Genomic DNA, 17201 nt, shown 5'->3' with positions numbered 1-17201 from the left:
CTTGTTCTCTTCTTCAAGTCGTCTTCCTTTGTGTTCTCATGATGTTCTCTAATAAATCTGTAATGAGCTGTTTCCAGGAGAATTTTAAATCATTTTGAAACCATCATATCCTCGTGTTTCATACTTTGTAATTTCATTACTGTAACCACCTCACAGTCAAAGTTGAGCACACCAATACAAATGTAGGCAGAGCACTCTTAAAGGGGGCTACGTACATCCATGCCATTGGACTGCAAGTCTTTAATAACAAAAAAAAAACCCTCCATACAAAAGTATCTGTACATGGTCACTTACTGAACTGTATAGCATTTTATGGAAATGATCATACATGGTTCATCTTTTAGCTTTAAATACAATACTTCTCAACAGTCAGCAACCACAGTACTGGATCTGATACACAAAGTGGGCTGCCGGTGGAGAGTCCATCTTTGTCATGGCGGGCGATGCGAAGCAGCTGTCCACGTCAGGACCCAGACACTGGTTATATCAGTCTAATATTTGACAATATTAATGAGCGACATCCCATGTGACTGGGGAACATAAATTTCCTTTGAAACAAAGCACACACAATTGTTGAGAGACATAAATAACGCAATAATTGAATACCAGTGCAAGAAAGCATTCAGAACATGGAGACAAAAATCACAGACGATGGGATTGCTATTAACACATACAGTAGAGCCTGAGTGAGACATTCCAACAGAACACGGACACAGAATTTAATTTTTGGTCTACTGAATATGAGAATCAGGAGACGTAACATTAACAATGATGTTAATATCGATGGGGTACATTAAAATTGAAAAATAAAAGAGAAAAATAGAGGACATGGAGATGGACAGAAAAACAATTGCACCGTATCCCTGCCATGTGCTGTAAGCTCCCACCTGCCACCTGATCCTCATCTAAAGACCTGAAGGAGAAACTCGACTCTATGTGGGTCGAGCTGTTGTGGTGGTGGGGTGCCGTGCGTCACACAGTTAGGGAGTCTCCGATTGGGCTACTGGGTCCAGCTCCCACCTCACTTTGTGGTGGCAAAATCCTGCCGTGTTCAAAGGTCATTGGTGGGATTACTTCAAACCTAACTGTGACTGCGGTTGCATGCTAATGTGAAGCCCTGACACACACACATACACATCACGTCCTCCCTCCCGCACACACACACCCACCAGCATGCACCCTGAATGAAGGCTCGGGAAGCGTCAACATTTGCTTGTACAGTCAGAGTTGTAAGTACTGGGACAGTGGGCTGAGTGATAGAGGATGATTCACTTTGATGAAACCTCGAGGTGCAACCATCATCAGTTTGTGTGTCTGTTGTTTAATGTCTAAAAAAAATACGTGAATGAGCAAGATCTAACTTGAGGTACAATGATGAGGAACAGAATTTGGAGCTGCTGCATTGAAACATCCTCATACACTGATGCGCTGAAGCTGCACTCTGGGTGTGGATCTTAAATGCAGTTTGGAGTAGGGATGGGCATTTTAAGTAATATCCATAGTCAAGTACTTGTACATTAAATTATTATGGAGTAACGTTACTTTGGAAAAAAAAAATCTAACGTAAGAATAGGAATGTAAATACGTCAACAGTGGAATCGTTTGGATAACCAGATTTAAATTAGCCTCTTAAAAACAAGGTTCCAACACATTTTTATTTTTTGAAATTTAAAACATCTGCCAAACTTTTCAAGAATATTTTACCCCACTGCCACAACTTTATTTAAGCTGTTTAAAATGTTTGGGCCGATAAAGCCATACAGCCATATATGAACACACACTTTCCAGGCATTTGTGGATTAGCAAACTGCGAGCACTTGCTAACGTAACTTGCTAAGACATTCCCACCGCCAACTTGCTGCATATGCCAAAAGACCACAGAGGCACATATGAGTGCTTGCAAAATGTCGTAGTAGATGTTGTAGTATGACTGTAATGTGGCATGGTCTGAAATTCAGTTGGAGATTACAGTCATGCTGCTATACTGTATATCTGTGACGATACTGCAGCAGACACGCACTCAAGCTAACGTTAGCTGTTCATCAATAGTAACTGTCACCACATTATTCAGTAGTTTACCACACTGATGGTGAATTTTCACCTATCTTGGTTAACCTGCTGCACAACATTTTGTGCATTTTCCTGTTGCTCTACATATGTGACACTGCGATTCTCTACTCAAAAAGCAGGCGCAACGTTAGCAATATCGTGATGCCGGTGTGTTCTTTGTGTATTATGTGATATTAGTGATGCTTCAACGGTAACTCAGCGCAGCTCTAGATTTTCAATAAGTAATACGACGAACATATTTCATGCAATGTTCGACAAGTTATGGGATTTTTACGAACATATTTTCAAGCACAGCCTAAATGATGTGTTTCCAAAACTTCTCCAAAACAACCTGTTAATTCCTAACTATTTTCAGGCAGGGAAACAGTTTAATTTTATACTTTTTCCAGGAATTTCATGACCATGGCAGCCCTGTTAATCATAAATTATAAATTCAAAGTTAATGTAAGAAAAATTAGTTCCTGTTTCAGACGTTACACAGGTTAGACGCAGCACTAAAAGACCATCTGCCCAGTTAGCACAAGCTAACACAACAGCAGCTGTTAAAATTTGAAACTGAGCTGTTTAATGGTCCATACAAACTCACACCAACACAGACACTGCTCGAGTCTGTCAATAAACGTGTTAATAACCAATTGGTAACATTAAATGTGTGATGCTAATAGTTAGCCCAGTCACTGTGTATGTACGCACGGATGCACTCTCACCTACTGTTTCCTGGTGGGAGCTCACACTCCTGCAGCAGTAGTGTAAGAAGGAACAGAGAGAGTGAGAGCAAAGCAATGCACTGCACACAATGAATTAAGATTTAATCCAATTTAAACAGTAAAAAAAAAATGTTGACATATGGGAGACTGGGCAGAGATTACTCTGTATGCACGCAATACTGATGTCCAAATCAAGTACTCAAGCACTCATGCCCATCCCTGCTTTAGAGACGATGATGTTTTGTACAAAAAGTTAGGGGCTGCCACGCAGGAAGGGTTTGAAAACAAAGCGATACACAGTGTTTGTCATTTTAAATGAATGGTCCCTGTTATGGAACAACAGATTACATTAACTGATGCTAATTCATAAGGTTGATCGTTAACGCTTAGGCCAAATTATTTTGTTGATTAAGTCTGAATATGAATGAATGTAACGATTAATTATCCATTGTTAAAAAATATATTACTGCTGGCATCAAAAATAAAAATAAAGCTGTCCCAATACTTGCACGTCTAACTGTATTTCATTTAAAATATTACTACGGAAATGTTTACAATAAGTGCAAATTGGTCGTTATTCCAGAATAGCTCCTATGATCTTTGATGCTGCAATAAAGGAGTGGGGACCCCACCCTTGTCCTCATGTCCCTGCCTTGTATTCGTCCAACCCCCCTGTGCAAGTTTTTTCATGCCTCCCCCTCTCCTTAGGTCCTCTGCCTCACTTATCAGAGTTCTTGCGCGGTCTGCGGAAGCTGGACATGTTCTCATTTAGTGCATAGATGCGCCTGGAGAACTCCTCGAAGCCGGCAACGTCCAGCTCTCCCAGCACCTGTTCATCACACTCCACAGCTACTGCGTGGTCCACAGGGATGCAGCGATAGTCCTCCATCCGGGCCTCATCTGCTAACCCCAGCCCTATCCCCAACCCCAGGCCTAAACCGGTGGCCTCTGTGCCCATGATCTCCTCAGCTTGCTCCACAGAGCAGCGCAGCTCTGGGGCCAGGTTTACAGGCGCCTGTCCTGGTACCAAAGAGCCGTTCATGGCACCTGTGTGCTGGCTAGCTGGCACCGTTTCCTCACCAGTGTCCTGCACTGTAGAAGAGTTGGGTGCAACGGTGGTACTGAGCGGCTGCTCCTCAGTGTCTTCTTCCTTTTCTACTTCAACCTCTCTGTCAGTGCTTCTGCGTCTCTCCACCTCCACCTCCACCTCCACCGCCGTCTTCCCACCCTCCTCTTTCTCTTCCTTCTGCTCTCCCTCCTCGTTGGTCATCTTGGCCAGGTTAAGTGAGGCCATGCCGGCATCAAGGGAGGAGGAAAGGTGCTTGGGTGAAGGGGAGGGTGGTGCCAGGCCAACCGGGGGCTGCTCTTCACCCATGGCTGTGTTGTAGCTGGGTGGAGGAGTTGGCTTGTACTTATCAGCCTCTGAGCTCGCCCTTTTTCTCAGGCCTCGGTCTGGGGAGCTGGTGTGGCAGGGGTAGCCTATCTCTGAGGCAGCAGACACACCGAGCTGAGACTTGGTCGGCACTGGGATGGAGCTGGAGACATGGTGTCTGTCACTGTGAGGACCAAAACGAGAGAGAGTATAAATAAGAACAAAAAGAAAAAGGCATGGCAATTTAACTACTCCTATGTACAGTATGAAATTCAATATTAGACTTACAGTATGCCTACCATACAATGGAAGACATTGAAAAGACTATTATTTACAAAATTATTTCCCTATCTATATAATCCATAAAGATAAACTGTATGTGCATACAAACTACAAACATTTTGGATTCTGTCGCCACAACTTGCTAGTGGGAGGAGACTGTGAAGATGAGGTGAACAGTTTCAAAAACAATTTTTCACTACAAAAAGTGCTGGTCGGTGGATCAGATGCACGGCAAATCAAACACAGACTCTTGTTCAGTCCATGACTCAAACAGTTTCTTCTCCTTTGCCACAGTCCAAGAGAACCAAGACTTGTTCAAGCTCTTGTGTCTCCTGGGAGTTCCCTCCAGTTTACTGTCTACTAAGTTCGGTTTGCTCGGTTTTGTTTGGTGCTGTAGAGAGTGCAGCTATTGGATGTTGACAGTGTTCATGTCATTAAACTTCACTATTTGTATGAGCCAAAACTAAAAACTAAGGTTTTATCAGAACGTCGAGATGATAAAAAGACCAACTTAAGGCAGCTCAGACTGAATTTTATGACCACCTTACATGATTGAGATCACGGGAGTGCGCACTAACTCAGGTAAAACTCCCATAATTTTAATCCGACATTGGAAACTTATTTGCAACAGTGAAATTGCTTGAAAAGTCGTTTGGTGTAAGGTCGGCATTAAACCGCGTTCATGTTCTTACAGTAAGCAATTACAGCCACATACAGCCAGCATCAGAGCATGAGAATCCTGTTTCTGCATTCCATTTACCTCCAAAGTTGGAGGTTGGACCTTAGAATGACATCACACCCAGGTTTACTGCATTCGAGCACCACAAGTTGGAAAACCAGAAATGAAATGCAACGAACAAGAAGCCATTGTTGGCAATAACAGTTGACTTTGCACATACAAACACTGTGGCAACACATCCACAGATAGAAGTTGGACAGTACTGTGTGCACAACTGTCTCAATGAGACACAAATAAAACAGAAGTGCTAATAATCACTATATTAATACAGCTTTAGCAACTGTTGATGCAAGGAACAGCCATTTTAGATTTTTAGGTTGGTGTTGGTGAGGTTGCTCCCACTTTCTGAGTCTGAAATTCGACTTCAGCGGGCATTCCAGTTGAAATTACCTACTTGGAACTTGGAATTTCTGACTTCCCAGTGCAAATGGAATGCACCACGGGTGGCCAAATGGGACATCCAGGCTCAAACTGGACCTAGGTCTCCACTGATCTCATTAGCACCCATCCACCTAACTCCTTTCCCCTGGTCCAGGATACAGACAGCTGTAGGGTTTGTAAATCACTCCACCTTACAACATTCAGAAAACATTTGTGCATCCTGTGAGACTACACTCACATTCTGCTGACTGGAAATGCGCAGCGGGCGTCCGCCCAAGTATGTCAGACATTTTCCTCCATAACAGATAACAGACTCGGGATCTGGGGCCATCTCGCCCAACTCCAGTACCGAAGCCATAAATTTACTTAAATGGAGGCCTTGTCGCCTCTTCCAAAAGCCAGGGCCAAAATCACTGGACTACTTAGCGTTCTGCTTAACGTGACCATTCTGCTATGTCAGGAGCTGACGCACTGTAATGCTGGGGTCAAAGGTGAAGCGGGGCCTCCCTCTACTCTCTAGAGATTCACATGTGTTGGTTAAAGAGTCGAGGACAAATCTCTGCTTTTTCAGTTGCAGTCATAATAGATGTCCTTGTAAATTTTCTCCTGTCACTTTACACTTATCAAGGAAGTCTTCACTGCAACAGTGGCGCTTGACGTATGCATTTATTGTGTACTAGCTCGCTGTCTGATGGACGGCTCCACCACAAACGCATGACAGCTTGTAAAAAACGGGGCCTGACCCTGACCCATGCCAGCACCCTGCCGAGGTGGTCCTGACAGGGTTCATAGGCAGGACACTCTGCTGAAGAGAGACGAGAAGCCTGTCTAGTTTTAAGAGAAACTTGTCAAACTTCAAAGCGCCCATGATACAGTAAATGAGAACCATCCATGGTCTGAAGGTACAGTATGTAACCGCTTATGGTAACAACCTGTAAATACCGGATGGATAACGTTTAAGCTAATTGGGGGCATACAGATGTAAATGTTAGATGGTCAACTAAGGTCAGGGTTATAAAAATAAAGGCATGGTGTAATGACCTAATCCTGTGAGGGTGTTCTTATTAAGTGGGCAGAACAGGAGATGGACTTTGCTTTACTTGGCAGCGCACGTCCATCAAAACACATCATTTAATACGACTGGCTTTAGCTTGCCCCCCTAACGAGCACATGGTTCATTGCAGCAACATATTTTGGGGTAAAATGGAAAAAATGTGCTCTTTAACACCTAATTTTCTAGGGGAGACAAACGAAAATGAATGAATGAATGATTTGCCATCTCAAACACGTATCTGTGACTTTCCAAATGAAACCATCATGGGCTCCTTGGAAGAGAGTCCAAAAATTCAAAACCTGATTCGGTGGAAAGAAAGAAAGACAGATGTCATGAGAAGTCAATTATCATTTAAGTAAGTGGAAAATGTGATTCAGGCTCTTTGAAACACAATACAGGTTTGGAAACCGGAGATAACTGGTACTGAGTGAAAACTTGAAGTTTCCATGCATCATTTATAAGAAGCTAATAAATGACTGCTACATTTCTTAGCTTAACCTACTGATGTCCTTACGGCAACGACTGATTAGATGGCTTTGATTTTAATTATTATCAGCCATTTTCTTCCATTCCCCCTTCCAGCTGGCTCTTTAATATAATCCATTTGGTCTGATATTAGCTGGCCATCTACACCATAAGCAAATGCATTATTGACACTGGCATAAAATCACATGGTCATCACACCAAGTCTTTTGTATAATGAGGAATTCTCTATTTGGACCGTGTTATTTTGTTCCGCTCAGTTTTTGTTTTTGTTTTTTTCATGTTTGGCCTACATTTGTCCTATTATTTGTGTCAAATTGTGCAGCAGTGTGTGAGTAACAGAGGAGGTTGGGTGTGTCAGTGAGTGCTTCAGCCAAGCAAACCTCTGGGTAGTCATAACATTTTTTTCACGCAACATTTTAACCGTTCTATCGATGACATGTTTTTTAATGTGGGCAATTAGGCTACACATGTATGGCCACTGTGAGCATGTGTGCTGGTTGAGGTTGCTGGGAACACAGAACTGCTGAAACACACTTCCTAAAGTTGTTTGGAAAACCTGGAGCTCACACGGGCCAAATTCTTGCACACTGCATGAGCTAACTGTCTCTTGTTGACATTCTTGGTGCACTGCGTGAGATTTCTCATATTCTTAATAAACATTTACTGTGTTCCCATTCTGAAATTTCCTTCTCCTTGCATGAATCATTCTTACAAGTGGTCCTTAGACTGCTTTTTGAAAAGAGGTGGGATGAAATTTTAGGGATGTTGATGTCTGCCTGTTGGTCGGTTCAGCGCTGTCATCCAGACTGAAATATCTCAACAACTGTTCATTTGATTACTAGTGGATTTGGCACACATATTTATAGTCCCCACAGGATGAATCCTGAACCCTAAATACTTTGGTGATCCCCTGACTTTCCCTTGAGTGCCACCAGCAGATCAAAGTGTTCACTTTTTCAGTTAAATTATGACATCTACTGGATGGATTGGCAAAATATTTGGTACAGATGTTCATGGTTCTAAGAGGATGAATCCTAAAGACTTGATGATGAAGACCATGTTTACCTGTGCAACTTTAGGTGACATATTAACATTCATGTCCTCCTGAGGATAAATTGTTGATGACTTTGGTGATGCTTTACTTTTCATCTTGCGTCATCATGAGTAAATATTATTACTCAATAAAAACTAGTGATATTCCCATCAACCTCAGGTGTACATACTAACGCGCTAAACTAAGACTGAAGGTGGTAAACATTATACCTGCTAAGCATATTAGCATTGTTACAGAGTAGTGTAACAGTGACTCCTAATCCTGGAGATTCATTAGCATTTTTGCACTTCTGGTTCTCTTGTTTTGAAGTCAATAGGTTTTTGGTTAGACTTCAGAAATGCGGTCTGCAGTTCACACAAGCTTAAGATAATTTAACGTTTTGTTCTACAACATAAAATTCGTCAGTAAATACCCCACTCGAGAAATCTGAAACTTTTTCATGTCTTTAAAAAAAGGTGGTTGCTAACAAGCGGCTAATTGAGACTACAGAACATCATCACACCTAACACGGATTTACAGCCTTGCTGTTGTGGCGACTCTGAAGTCATCAAACCCTTGTGCAGTTTGATAACAGCCTAATGTTAGCTTCTTGCTTCAGGCGATTGCATTTCTGCATAAAAAATCACAAGTAGTGTTAACTGGTGAGATTATCTTGCTGAACAAAACATGTAAGTATCACAAACTTTTGTTTGGCACAGAGCTTATTTTCTGCAATAATAAAAAATCCAAATCCTCCAAAATCCAATAGAAAAATACTATTAGCTTTTTTTGCCAAGGGAACCATGGATCTCCAGACTGGCCTACAATAAATGTCATCCCTGCACAATTCTATCATGAGCATTTAAGCATGCTAACATTAGCATTAAGCTCAACACACCATACCTCACAGTGCTGCATGTGTGGCTGTAGACTCTTAACTTTGTTAAAAACAAAGTTCTAGTATTCGCTCCTGACATGCTGCCAGGCATCCCTGAGTCATGACACATACATTAATTGATGTGCGTTGGGTTAACTGCTACGGCCCACTACAAGTTGTTATTGTGCATGTAATGATGTAATTGGGCACGTCTTCGGCATTCCTCATCTCATAAGTATGTTTACTTTAATGTTTTAAGCTTTCTGTTGCAATGGCTATAGCATTGGAAACTGCTGCTTTCTACCCCAATTACAATAACAGTATCAATAACAATAATAATGAAGAAGGTCAAAATAACCTATTCTGTCCATTTGAGGAAATTACCCCCTTATATACACTATAAGTGAGGATGGGATAAGGATGGGACTCTACAAAAAAGTTTCTGTACAGCTTGGACTTCGTATTAGGTCTTCATGACAAGCAAAGTGAATTCATGACAGCAGCTCGATACACCACACTGATGAGAAAAAGGCCTGTTACTCATCCCTAATGCATGATACACAGCTTTTAAGTAACAGATGCCCTCCACCGGTAGCTACCACCTACAGTAAGTCATTGGTCTCCAATCTGCTGCATCACCCTGACAGCAACTTCACTGCACATTGTAAAAGCGGCAAAGAGGCCTCTGTCTAAATCATCAAGCAGAAAACTTGACATGCCAAGCCAGAAATAGCCGTAACTCCTTTTCGCATGCTCTCTTCCTTTCCACTGCTGATGTCAAACCTGGCATATTTCAGGCGGACTCAGGAATTCAGTAAGCCAGACCTTTCCACTGTCCAATCCCCCCGACAGGCTTCACAACATGCCCGTGTTCATATCCAAATCCTGCTAAGGAGACACGGTTTTGGGCCAAAACCAACAATGGCAGATAAGATTTGGCCGTTTGATGTGGTTTAGGGAAATCCCTGTGAAACGAAAAGAGCAAACATAATGAAGAATTTGATATGAGATATAATGGAAGCTAAGTTTTCTTTTTGCTTTGACAGGGCAGGACTTATGTGACTGTCTGGCCTTTGAAGACAGTGAATCACCACAGCACAACATGTGCAACACGATCAACAAGCTGACAATATAAACACCGTATACAGGTCTATGGTGGATTACACATTTTGTTACAACAAAAAAACACAACAACGATATGAAAAGTAAATGCAAATGTTTGGTAAATGACAAAAATGTGATTTAACATTGTAATCTTTTATCCTTACTCAGGATGATTTTGTAACATCTGTCCACAAACTACGGATAGAAGGTAGCCTTTTGGCCAACTTTGGCGCTTGTACAACAACTAGTGCAGTTCCAGATCCAAACGTGACTGCTTGGCCTGTGGTACTGCTGCTTGCAGCTTTCTCGAGAACCACTCATCCAAACAGCTTCACACTTGACACTGCACTTCCTTGAGAGTATATGCATCATTTGCTGACAGCTAGCTATTTGGAACCAGGCAATATCCAGGAACAGAAGCGTTCATTACAAAAGGTAGATAGCTGATGCATGAGTTTACTGAGACGTAACACCTCTGGTCTGTCTTTCTTCATCTGTTCCTGAATGTACTGTGGCGAGCAACAGAGAGCAAGCTGTACCCAGCATGCCATTTGGTAGTGTAACAGCTAATAGGGGTCCACTCTCAGTACACAATGTGGGTTATATAATGCACTACTGATAAATATGTCCCACAGATCTCAAGAGCTCAGGCTCGCACTCGACACTGCACTTCCTTGGATACTCAGCATCACGCCTGCCAAGTTTGAAGTCGATCAGATGAACGGCTGTCGAGAAAATCGAAGGACAGACAGACAGACAGACAGAGACTTTCAGTTGGATGTAGGTCTGCCCCCTAATAGCTCACTAAACGTTAGTTGACTAGAAAGGTCATTAGTCAGCAAGATTTCATTGGTTGCTTAATCACAGAAAAAGAAAAAACAAAACAAAAGATGAAACTCTATTAAGAGCTGCGCCTTGTCAAAATAAATCAAAAACCTATATGACTGGACCATGTGGGGATTTAATTTGAAAGGACAGACACCTGAAGTGTCCACGCTCAGCAGTCAGACAGGAGTCAGGTTAATTTCCAGGGCTGGTACCTGCGGTTATTCCACAGGCTAGTTAATAACATGTCGGGCAGGAAATCCAAAGTGTGGGATCATTTTGAGAAGGTGAAGGACGAACCCAAGGTGATATGTAAACTCATCTTCATTGGTCGACTACAAACATGACGTATCATCTGAAACATGGAAGTAGCTACATGCCCATTAGCCCACAGCGTCATTAACAGGCGGCTCGCTCAGTGTGTGATGTGCACTTGTAGATAAAATATAGGCCTATATTAATGAAGGTTCATTAGTACGCTTTTGTATTTCTCTGTAATGTAGCACAGTGTTAACAATGTTACTGATACTATTCTTTCTCACACCTTCAACTCAAACCATTGTGTTGCCCCGCCCAAAATATATCATTTAATGATTAAATCGGTATTGTAAATATGCAGGCGATTAGTTGTCTAATGGCCCTAAATGACGACTATTGGAAGACTAGGAAAATTCTTAGTCAGGGGCAGCCCTAGTTAGATGTTTATTAATGTGCACTCAATGTGTGTACACTAAATATGAAGCAAAATGCTTGGACAGTTATCTTAGCCTAGCATTAAGACTGCAAACAAAGGGAAACAGTTAGCCAAGCTCTGTCCAAAGGTAGCAAAATGTCCCTGCCAGCACCTCTCAAGTTCATTAATCACATTTTGTTAGTTTAATGTACAAAATCTAAAGTTTTAAAACAACAACTTGCATCTTTTTCATGCACAGTGACTTCCTGTCCTGTCTCCAGTCTTTACTTTAAGCCACGCTATCTATTGAATGAAGATTATCTTGTTGAAAAGCCAGGGAGTAGCAGTATTCTACACAGCTCTTACGGGAGGTAAAAATGTGCTGTACATCTCCAGTGTAAGTTCTCATAACATCTGTGACTTGTTTGTTCATTTTTAGAGGATTTAAAAGCTGAATTTCAAAAAATAGAAAGCTATCACATTGTAGTAACTTCCTTTAAAAAATGAAACTTATAACATGTGGCTGGTTAGAAAAATGGCTTGAAGACGGAGAAAAATGGACTGGAAATGGCATTATTATTCCCAACGGGTAAGGAGGAAGTGGTGCTTGGAGAACCAATGTACCTTTACAGAATATCACATGTACAGGGAAAAAGAAAATATCCTTGATTTATCCTTCCAGAATGATTCGTTATTATAAATGCAGTAAATCCATAGGGCATCTGTCTGGTTTAATGTACCATGCAAATGTTATTTTAGGTATATAAATTCTAGATTACATTCTTTTATCTTTCATTGACGAGACTGCAGCTGTCTAAATATCGCCTCCCTTTGTGTACATCTTGTAACACAAGGGGACTACCGTGGTTTTGCTAACTTTTCACTCACTATGGGGTCTTTGGGGAGGTTCACTTGCTCAAGCTGCAGTGTTGCATCTGCCTGGCCAGGAGCTCTGCCACACCTTGCCCCCCTCTGTGTGCGTAGCAGTGCTTTCAGGCACCACAGCGGGATTAGGGCCCTGTGAACCTCTGCCAGGCCCTCAGCGGATGTGGAGCGGCAAATGGCAGCATGTTGAATGCGTTTGCTTTGATCTCAACAGACTGTATAGTTTACAAAGAATTGGTTTCTGGTACTGTCTCTGTTTGCCTCTGGGTAATAGATTCACCATTTTTCCACTGTTTCTTATCCTTCAGCAAGGTTTAAAAAAAACCTATACTGCCCATTTTTCACCAGAGCCGGCCTGTATATATTATGACATGTTATGATGTGTTTCTGAGACAGCACTGTTTGGAAATGTATAGAGATATGATCAGCAGCTCACCAGACGAGCATCATATAGCCCACTGTTCAAAAATGACATATTGCACCCTTTTTTATTCTTGCATGCACTCAGCTCCCTCCATCTTTTTCCATCCGCTCTGTGTAAAATGTTTAAGATGAACATGCTATGCTCTCATGGCGCAGGTCTTGGCGCTTTGGGGAGGGCTCTCCCTGCAGACTGGATGCATGCTGAATTAGTTCTATATGGAGGGAGGAACCATTTCCAAATGTGTTCTGGAAACGGTGCCCTTGGTCATATCCTTCATCACATCATCCTTGTTTGGATGCGTGGAAGGAAGAAAAGAGGTGGCAAGGAAGGATAGAGGAAGCAGATTAGTCTCTCTCTCACAGTCTATAAGATAATTATCTGCAGCTGCCATGTAGCTTTTTTATACATCCATATTTCATGAGCTAGGTCCCAGCACTGGAAATTGTATCTGAATGTAGGTTTTTTCAAACAAGGGAGGAAAGGAATACTGGAACTGATATGGACAATGTGTGAAGAGAAATCAATGCATATCCTTTTTATTACAGGCATTGTGAAACAGTCACCTCCTAATCCTCGCTGGACGCTTTAAGTTAGACTGAAGTGAAGTATGCATGGTGCATGGTTTTATGATGAGAGAGCAGCAAACATATATATGTACACTGAACAAAAACACTTTTGTTTTACTCTAGTACTCTAAACAACTAAGACACGCAAGACTTATTTCTCTCAAATTTTTGTGTGAATCTGTTTAAGTCTTAGTGAACTCATGTTCTCCAAGATAATCCATCCACCTGACAGATGTGGCATATCAATATGCCGATTAAACACCGTCATTACTACACAGGTGTGCTCTTTACTGGTCACAATAAAAGGCCACTCTAAAATGTGAAATTTTATCACGCAACATAACGCCACAGATGTTGGAGGGAGCGTGCCATTGGCATACTGACTGCAGGAATGTATGCACAAAAGGGTTGAACGCTAAAGCTCACTAATTAACATGTTATGTATCGTGTTTAATATGCAGAACCAAAGTGTAAAAGTGACATGTGGTTTGTGAGCTTTAGAGATGCTGGTGTGTGGATTTTGCCTCTGGACAAGGCCAGGCAAACTGTTTCCCCTGGTTCCAGGCTTTCTGCTGAGATAAGCTAATTGGCTGCTGGCTGCTTCATATTTACAATATAGAAATAAGAACTTTATCAATCTTCTAATCTAACTTTCGGCAAGAAAATTTATTTGCATTTTCCGTAAATGTTGAATTTTCCCTTAAGGCATTGTTAAATCTACAGGCGGAGTAGCAGAGCTCTGTAGCATATGACAGTGCGAATGACTGATCTGAATGTATGTTTTTGAAGCTCAGAGCTACCCGAGCTGATGAGAAAGGCAGTTTCTTGACTCTCAGCTGATGACTTCTGAGTCAGTACAGGGCGGCTTTTGTTCCTGTCCCTGTGGTCTCGTTGTCGTACATGGAGTGTGGCTGTGGCATGCCACTGTAGGACTGTTACACTTCCACCTCCACTTCTTTAAACTTTCATGCATGTGTACACACATGCACACACACATAGCTTCAGGGTTAACGGCCCCATGCTTTCATCTCATCTATCTTTGGGCCCTTCCACTTCCCATTAAGGAGGGGGAGCAGTGGAGGGCTGATTTGAGGCTCGGGCTTTTCATGGCGTCTTTCCTTTCAAAACAAAAGATTATTCAATTAATGTGTGTAATACACATTTTCCCCTTTGCTGACCCTGGGAGAGGAGTGGAGATCAAAGCCAGCTTTCTCTTTTATAGGGCAGTGGAGCTGAAGTCTGACGCAGACCAACTCTCAGGTTTTAGTGAAGGGTTACTCACAGGCCATGAGCCTATAGAAGGAGAGAGGCAGATATCTAGGCATTCCACTTCCCAGGGACAAAGTGGCTGCTGCAAATCTCATCAAATACTGCTCTTTTTTTGTGGAGGCACTGATGACATGGTACATCATTACAAAGATGGGGTACTGTAAATTTTATTTTTAACTCTTAGCTAATACATCCATATGATTTCAGATGATACTTTGCTGTGTTACACCTAAATTCTGTTGTTAAAACAAGAATATTTTCTTTGAAACTTCTGCTAGACATGTATGACAACACTCTTAAAGAGATTGCAATGCCTGGTGTCAATACATAATAAATTCCTGTAGAGTAACATAGAGCAAATGAATGAATCTACTAGTTGTGGGATACCTCAAGGAACCTGTCAGAGACCATTACTATTCACTTTTTTTCAATATACTGTATATACAAATGATTTACCATTAATCCTAGATAATATCAAAACTTTGATAACTTCTGGTGTGTGACAAGCATGTAGGACGACACTGTGTGTAGATATAAATGGCTCATTCTGAAGCCTGTTTCCACCGAGCAGTGCGATATGGTACAGTTCAGTTTGCAGCGCTTTTCTTTTTTGCGTTTCCACTGTGAAAAGTTGTGGATGGTACCAATAGAACCGTTTGGTATGTCTCCATTTTTGCCTGCTAGGTTCTAGATACCATGTCATAAGGGTTACTTTTGGTTCCAAAGGTACCATACCAAAAGTGTTTGGTGGAAACAGGGCTAGAGGTAACAAAAACACAAAGATTCTAAGTTTCAGATGATTATACACAAATGGAAAAATCCTTCACGCTGGACCTTTAATGTAACACTGGCTCCTCCATGGAGTGTTGCATTATGGGTTGTTGTAGCCCTAATGCTGCTGGAGTAGTGAGGTTGTTCAAGTCTGTTTAGTTTGTTATTCACAGTGTAAGATGGAGGAGTTTTCAATGGCTTGTGTAAAATAGAATGGAGTTGGATGTGTCTCCCAACACCTTCACTGCAGAAACACACTTGTGATTCAGAATCATTTGTCAAGCTACCAAGAGTTACAGCTGACACTGAATGTCATGCAGACTGATGATGACAGCCAGAGAAAATCATCCTGACTGCTTGCAAGAACCTGACAGTACAGTGTGTGAGGACGTGACTGATAGGTAAGGTAGATAAATGTGTATGTTGGGTTTTAATGGAAGCATTCCATGTCTCAGTTTACGAGAAAAAAGGTTTCAAGATGTGGACTCTTTGCTCCTTGGACTAACAGTATCTTGGGGAAACATTCCGAACAGGACTAATAAGAAAGTTCTTCAAATCTTCAAGAAGTGTTGGCGAAGGATGGATCGTTTTACAGTGGTGGAAAAAAGTTTTCGGACACCCCATGCATTTGTGAAATATATTATATTATAGATCTTCGAGTGGAATTTCTTTCAGTACAGTCACAGCCAAAATACGAAATAAATCCTAAAAAAGCCATTAAAAACTTAAAATTGATTGGTTCCATAAAAATACATAAGAAATTTTGAGTATTGGGTCATTTTGGTACCAGTGATGAAGGTCGTTCTTTTTATTAAAAGACACAATTTTTGTTGCCAAGCTTCGTGTCTACATAAAGCCAGCACATTTGAAAGTTCTTCAGACACAAAAATGGCTAAAACAAGGAACCTAACGCAGGAAACACACCTGAAGATAAAGATTCTCAGCCAGGAAGGGTACAGCTGCCACCCGATAGCCAGGAAGTGCAGATGCAGTCCTTCAGCAGTTGGATACACTCTGCAGAAATACAGACGAACCAACAGCTTGGAAGACAAACCAAGATCTGGGCATCCAAGGGTTTCTTCAGCAAGAAATGACCGCATCCTGATCCGCATGTGCAGGCAAAACCACCGAATGACATCACAGGAGCTTCAGCAGCAGTGGTCAAACCAAACTGGTGTCCAGTGTTCCACCTGCACTGTATGTGGCCGACTTTTAGATCATGGCTTAAGGTCCTACAAGGCTATCAAGAAGCCCCTGATCAATGAGAGACAGAGGTTAGCCCGGCGTTGGGCCCAGGCACACAAGAACTGGACAGCCAGGAATTGGAAGAAGATTTTGTGGTCAGATGAGTCCAGTTTCCAGCTTTATCTTCCTCCTACTAATGTGAGGGTGCAGAAGGCCAGGCGAAGCATTATCTCCAGCATGTACAGTACCTACTGTCAAGCATGGTGGAGGCAGTATCATGGTTTGGGGATGCATGAGTGCTGCTGGTGTTGGTCATCTCACTGTCTGTGATGGCACATTGAACTCTACCAAGTATTGTACCATTCTCGAAACCCACATGCTCCCTTCTGCGTGTGCACTGTTCCGTCGAGGTAAAAACTGGATGTTTCAACAAGATAATGCCCCTTGCCACACATCCAAGGCCAGTAGAACTTGGCTGCAGGAGCACAGTATCCAGGT

The 17201-nt window shown here is 42.0% G+C and overlaps 1 protein-coding gene across 1 annotated transcript in view; it reads right to left on the bottom strand.

The window, feature by feature from the left end:
• Window positions 1–425: 425 nt before the first annotated feature.
• The window catches only part of uvrag (UV radiation resistance associated gene), a 125229-nt gene continuing 108453 nt past the window's right edge, over window positions 426–17201 (bottom strand). Inside the window, exon 15 of the mRNA XM_049593148.1 lies at window positions 426–4333. Within this exon, the coding sequence (XP_049449105.1) occupies window positions 3496–4333 (838 nt within the window). The 3' untranslated portion in view covers window positions 426–3495. The remainder of the gene's footprint in view (window positions 4334–17201) is intronic.

This window comes from Epinephelus fuscoguttatus, linkage group LG12 (assembly GCF_011397635.1).
Source record: "Epinephelus fuscoguttatus linkage group LG12, E.fuscoguttatus.final_Chr_v1".
NCBI lineage: Eukaryota > Metazoa > Chordata > Actinopteri > Perciformes > Serranidae > Epinephelus > Epinephelus fuscoguttatus.
The sequence above is the reverse complement of the archived record's forward strand: the minus strand, read 5'-3'. Positions and strand labels throughout refer to the sequence as shown.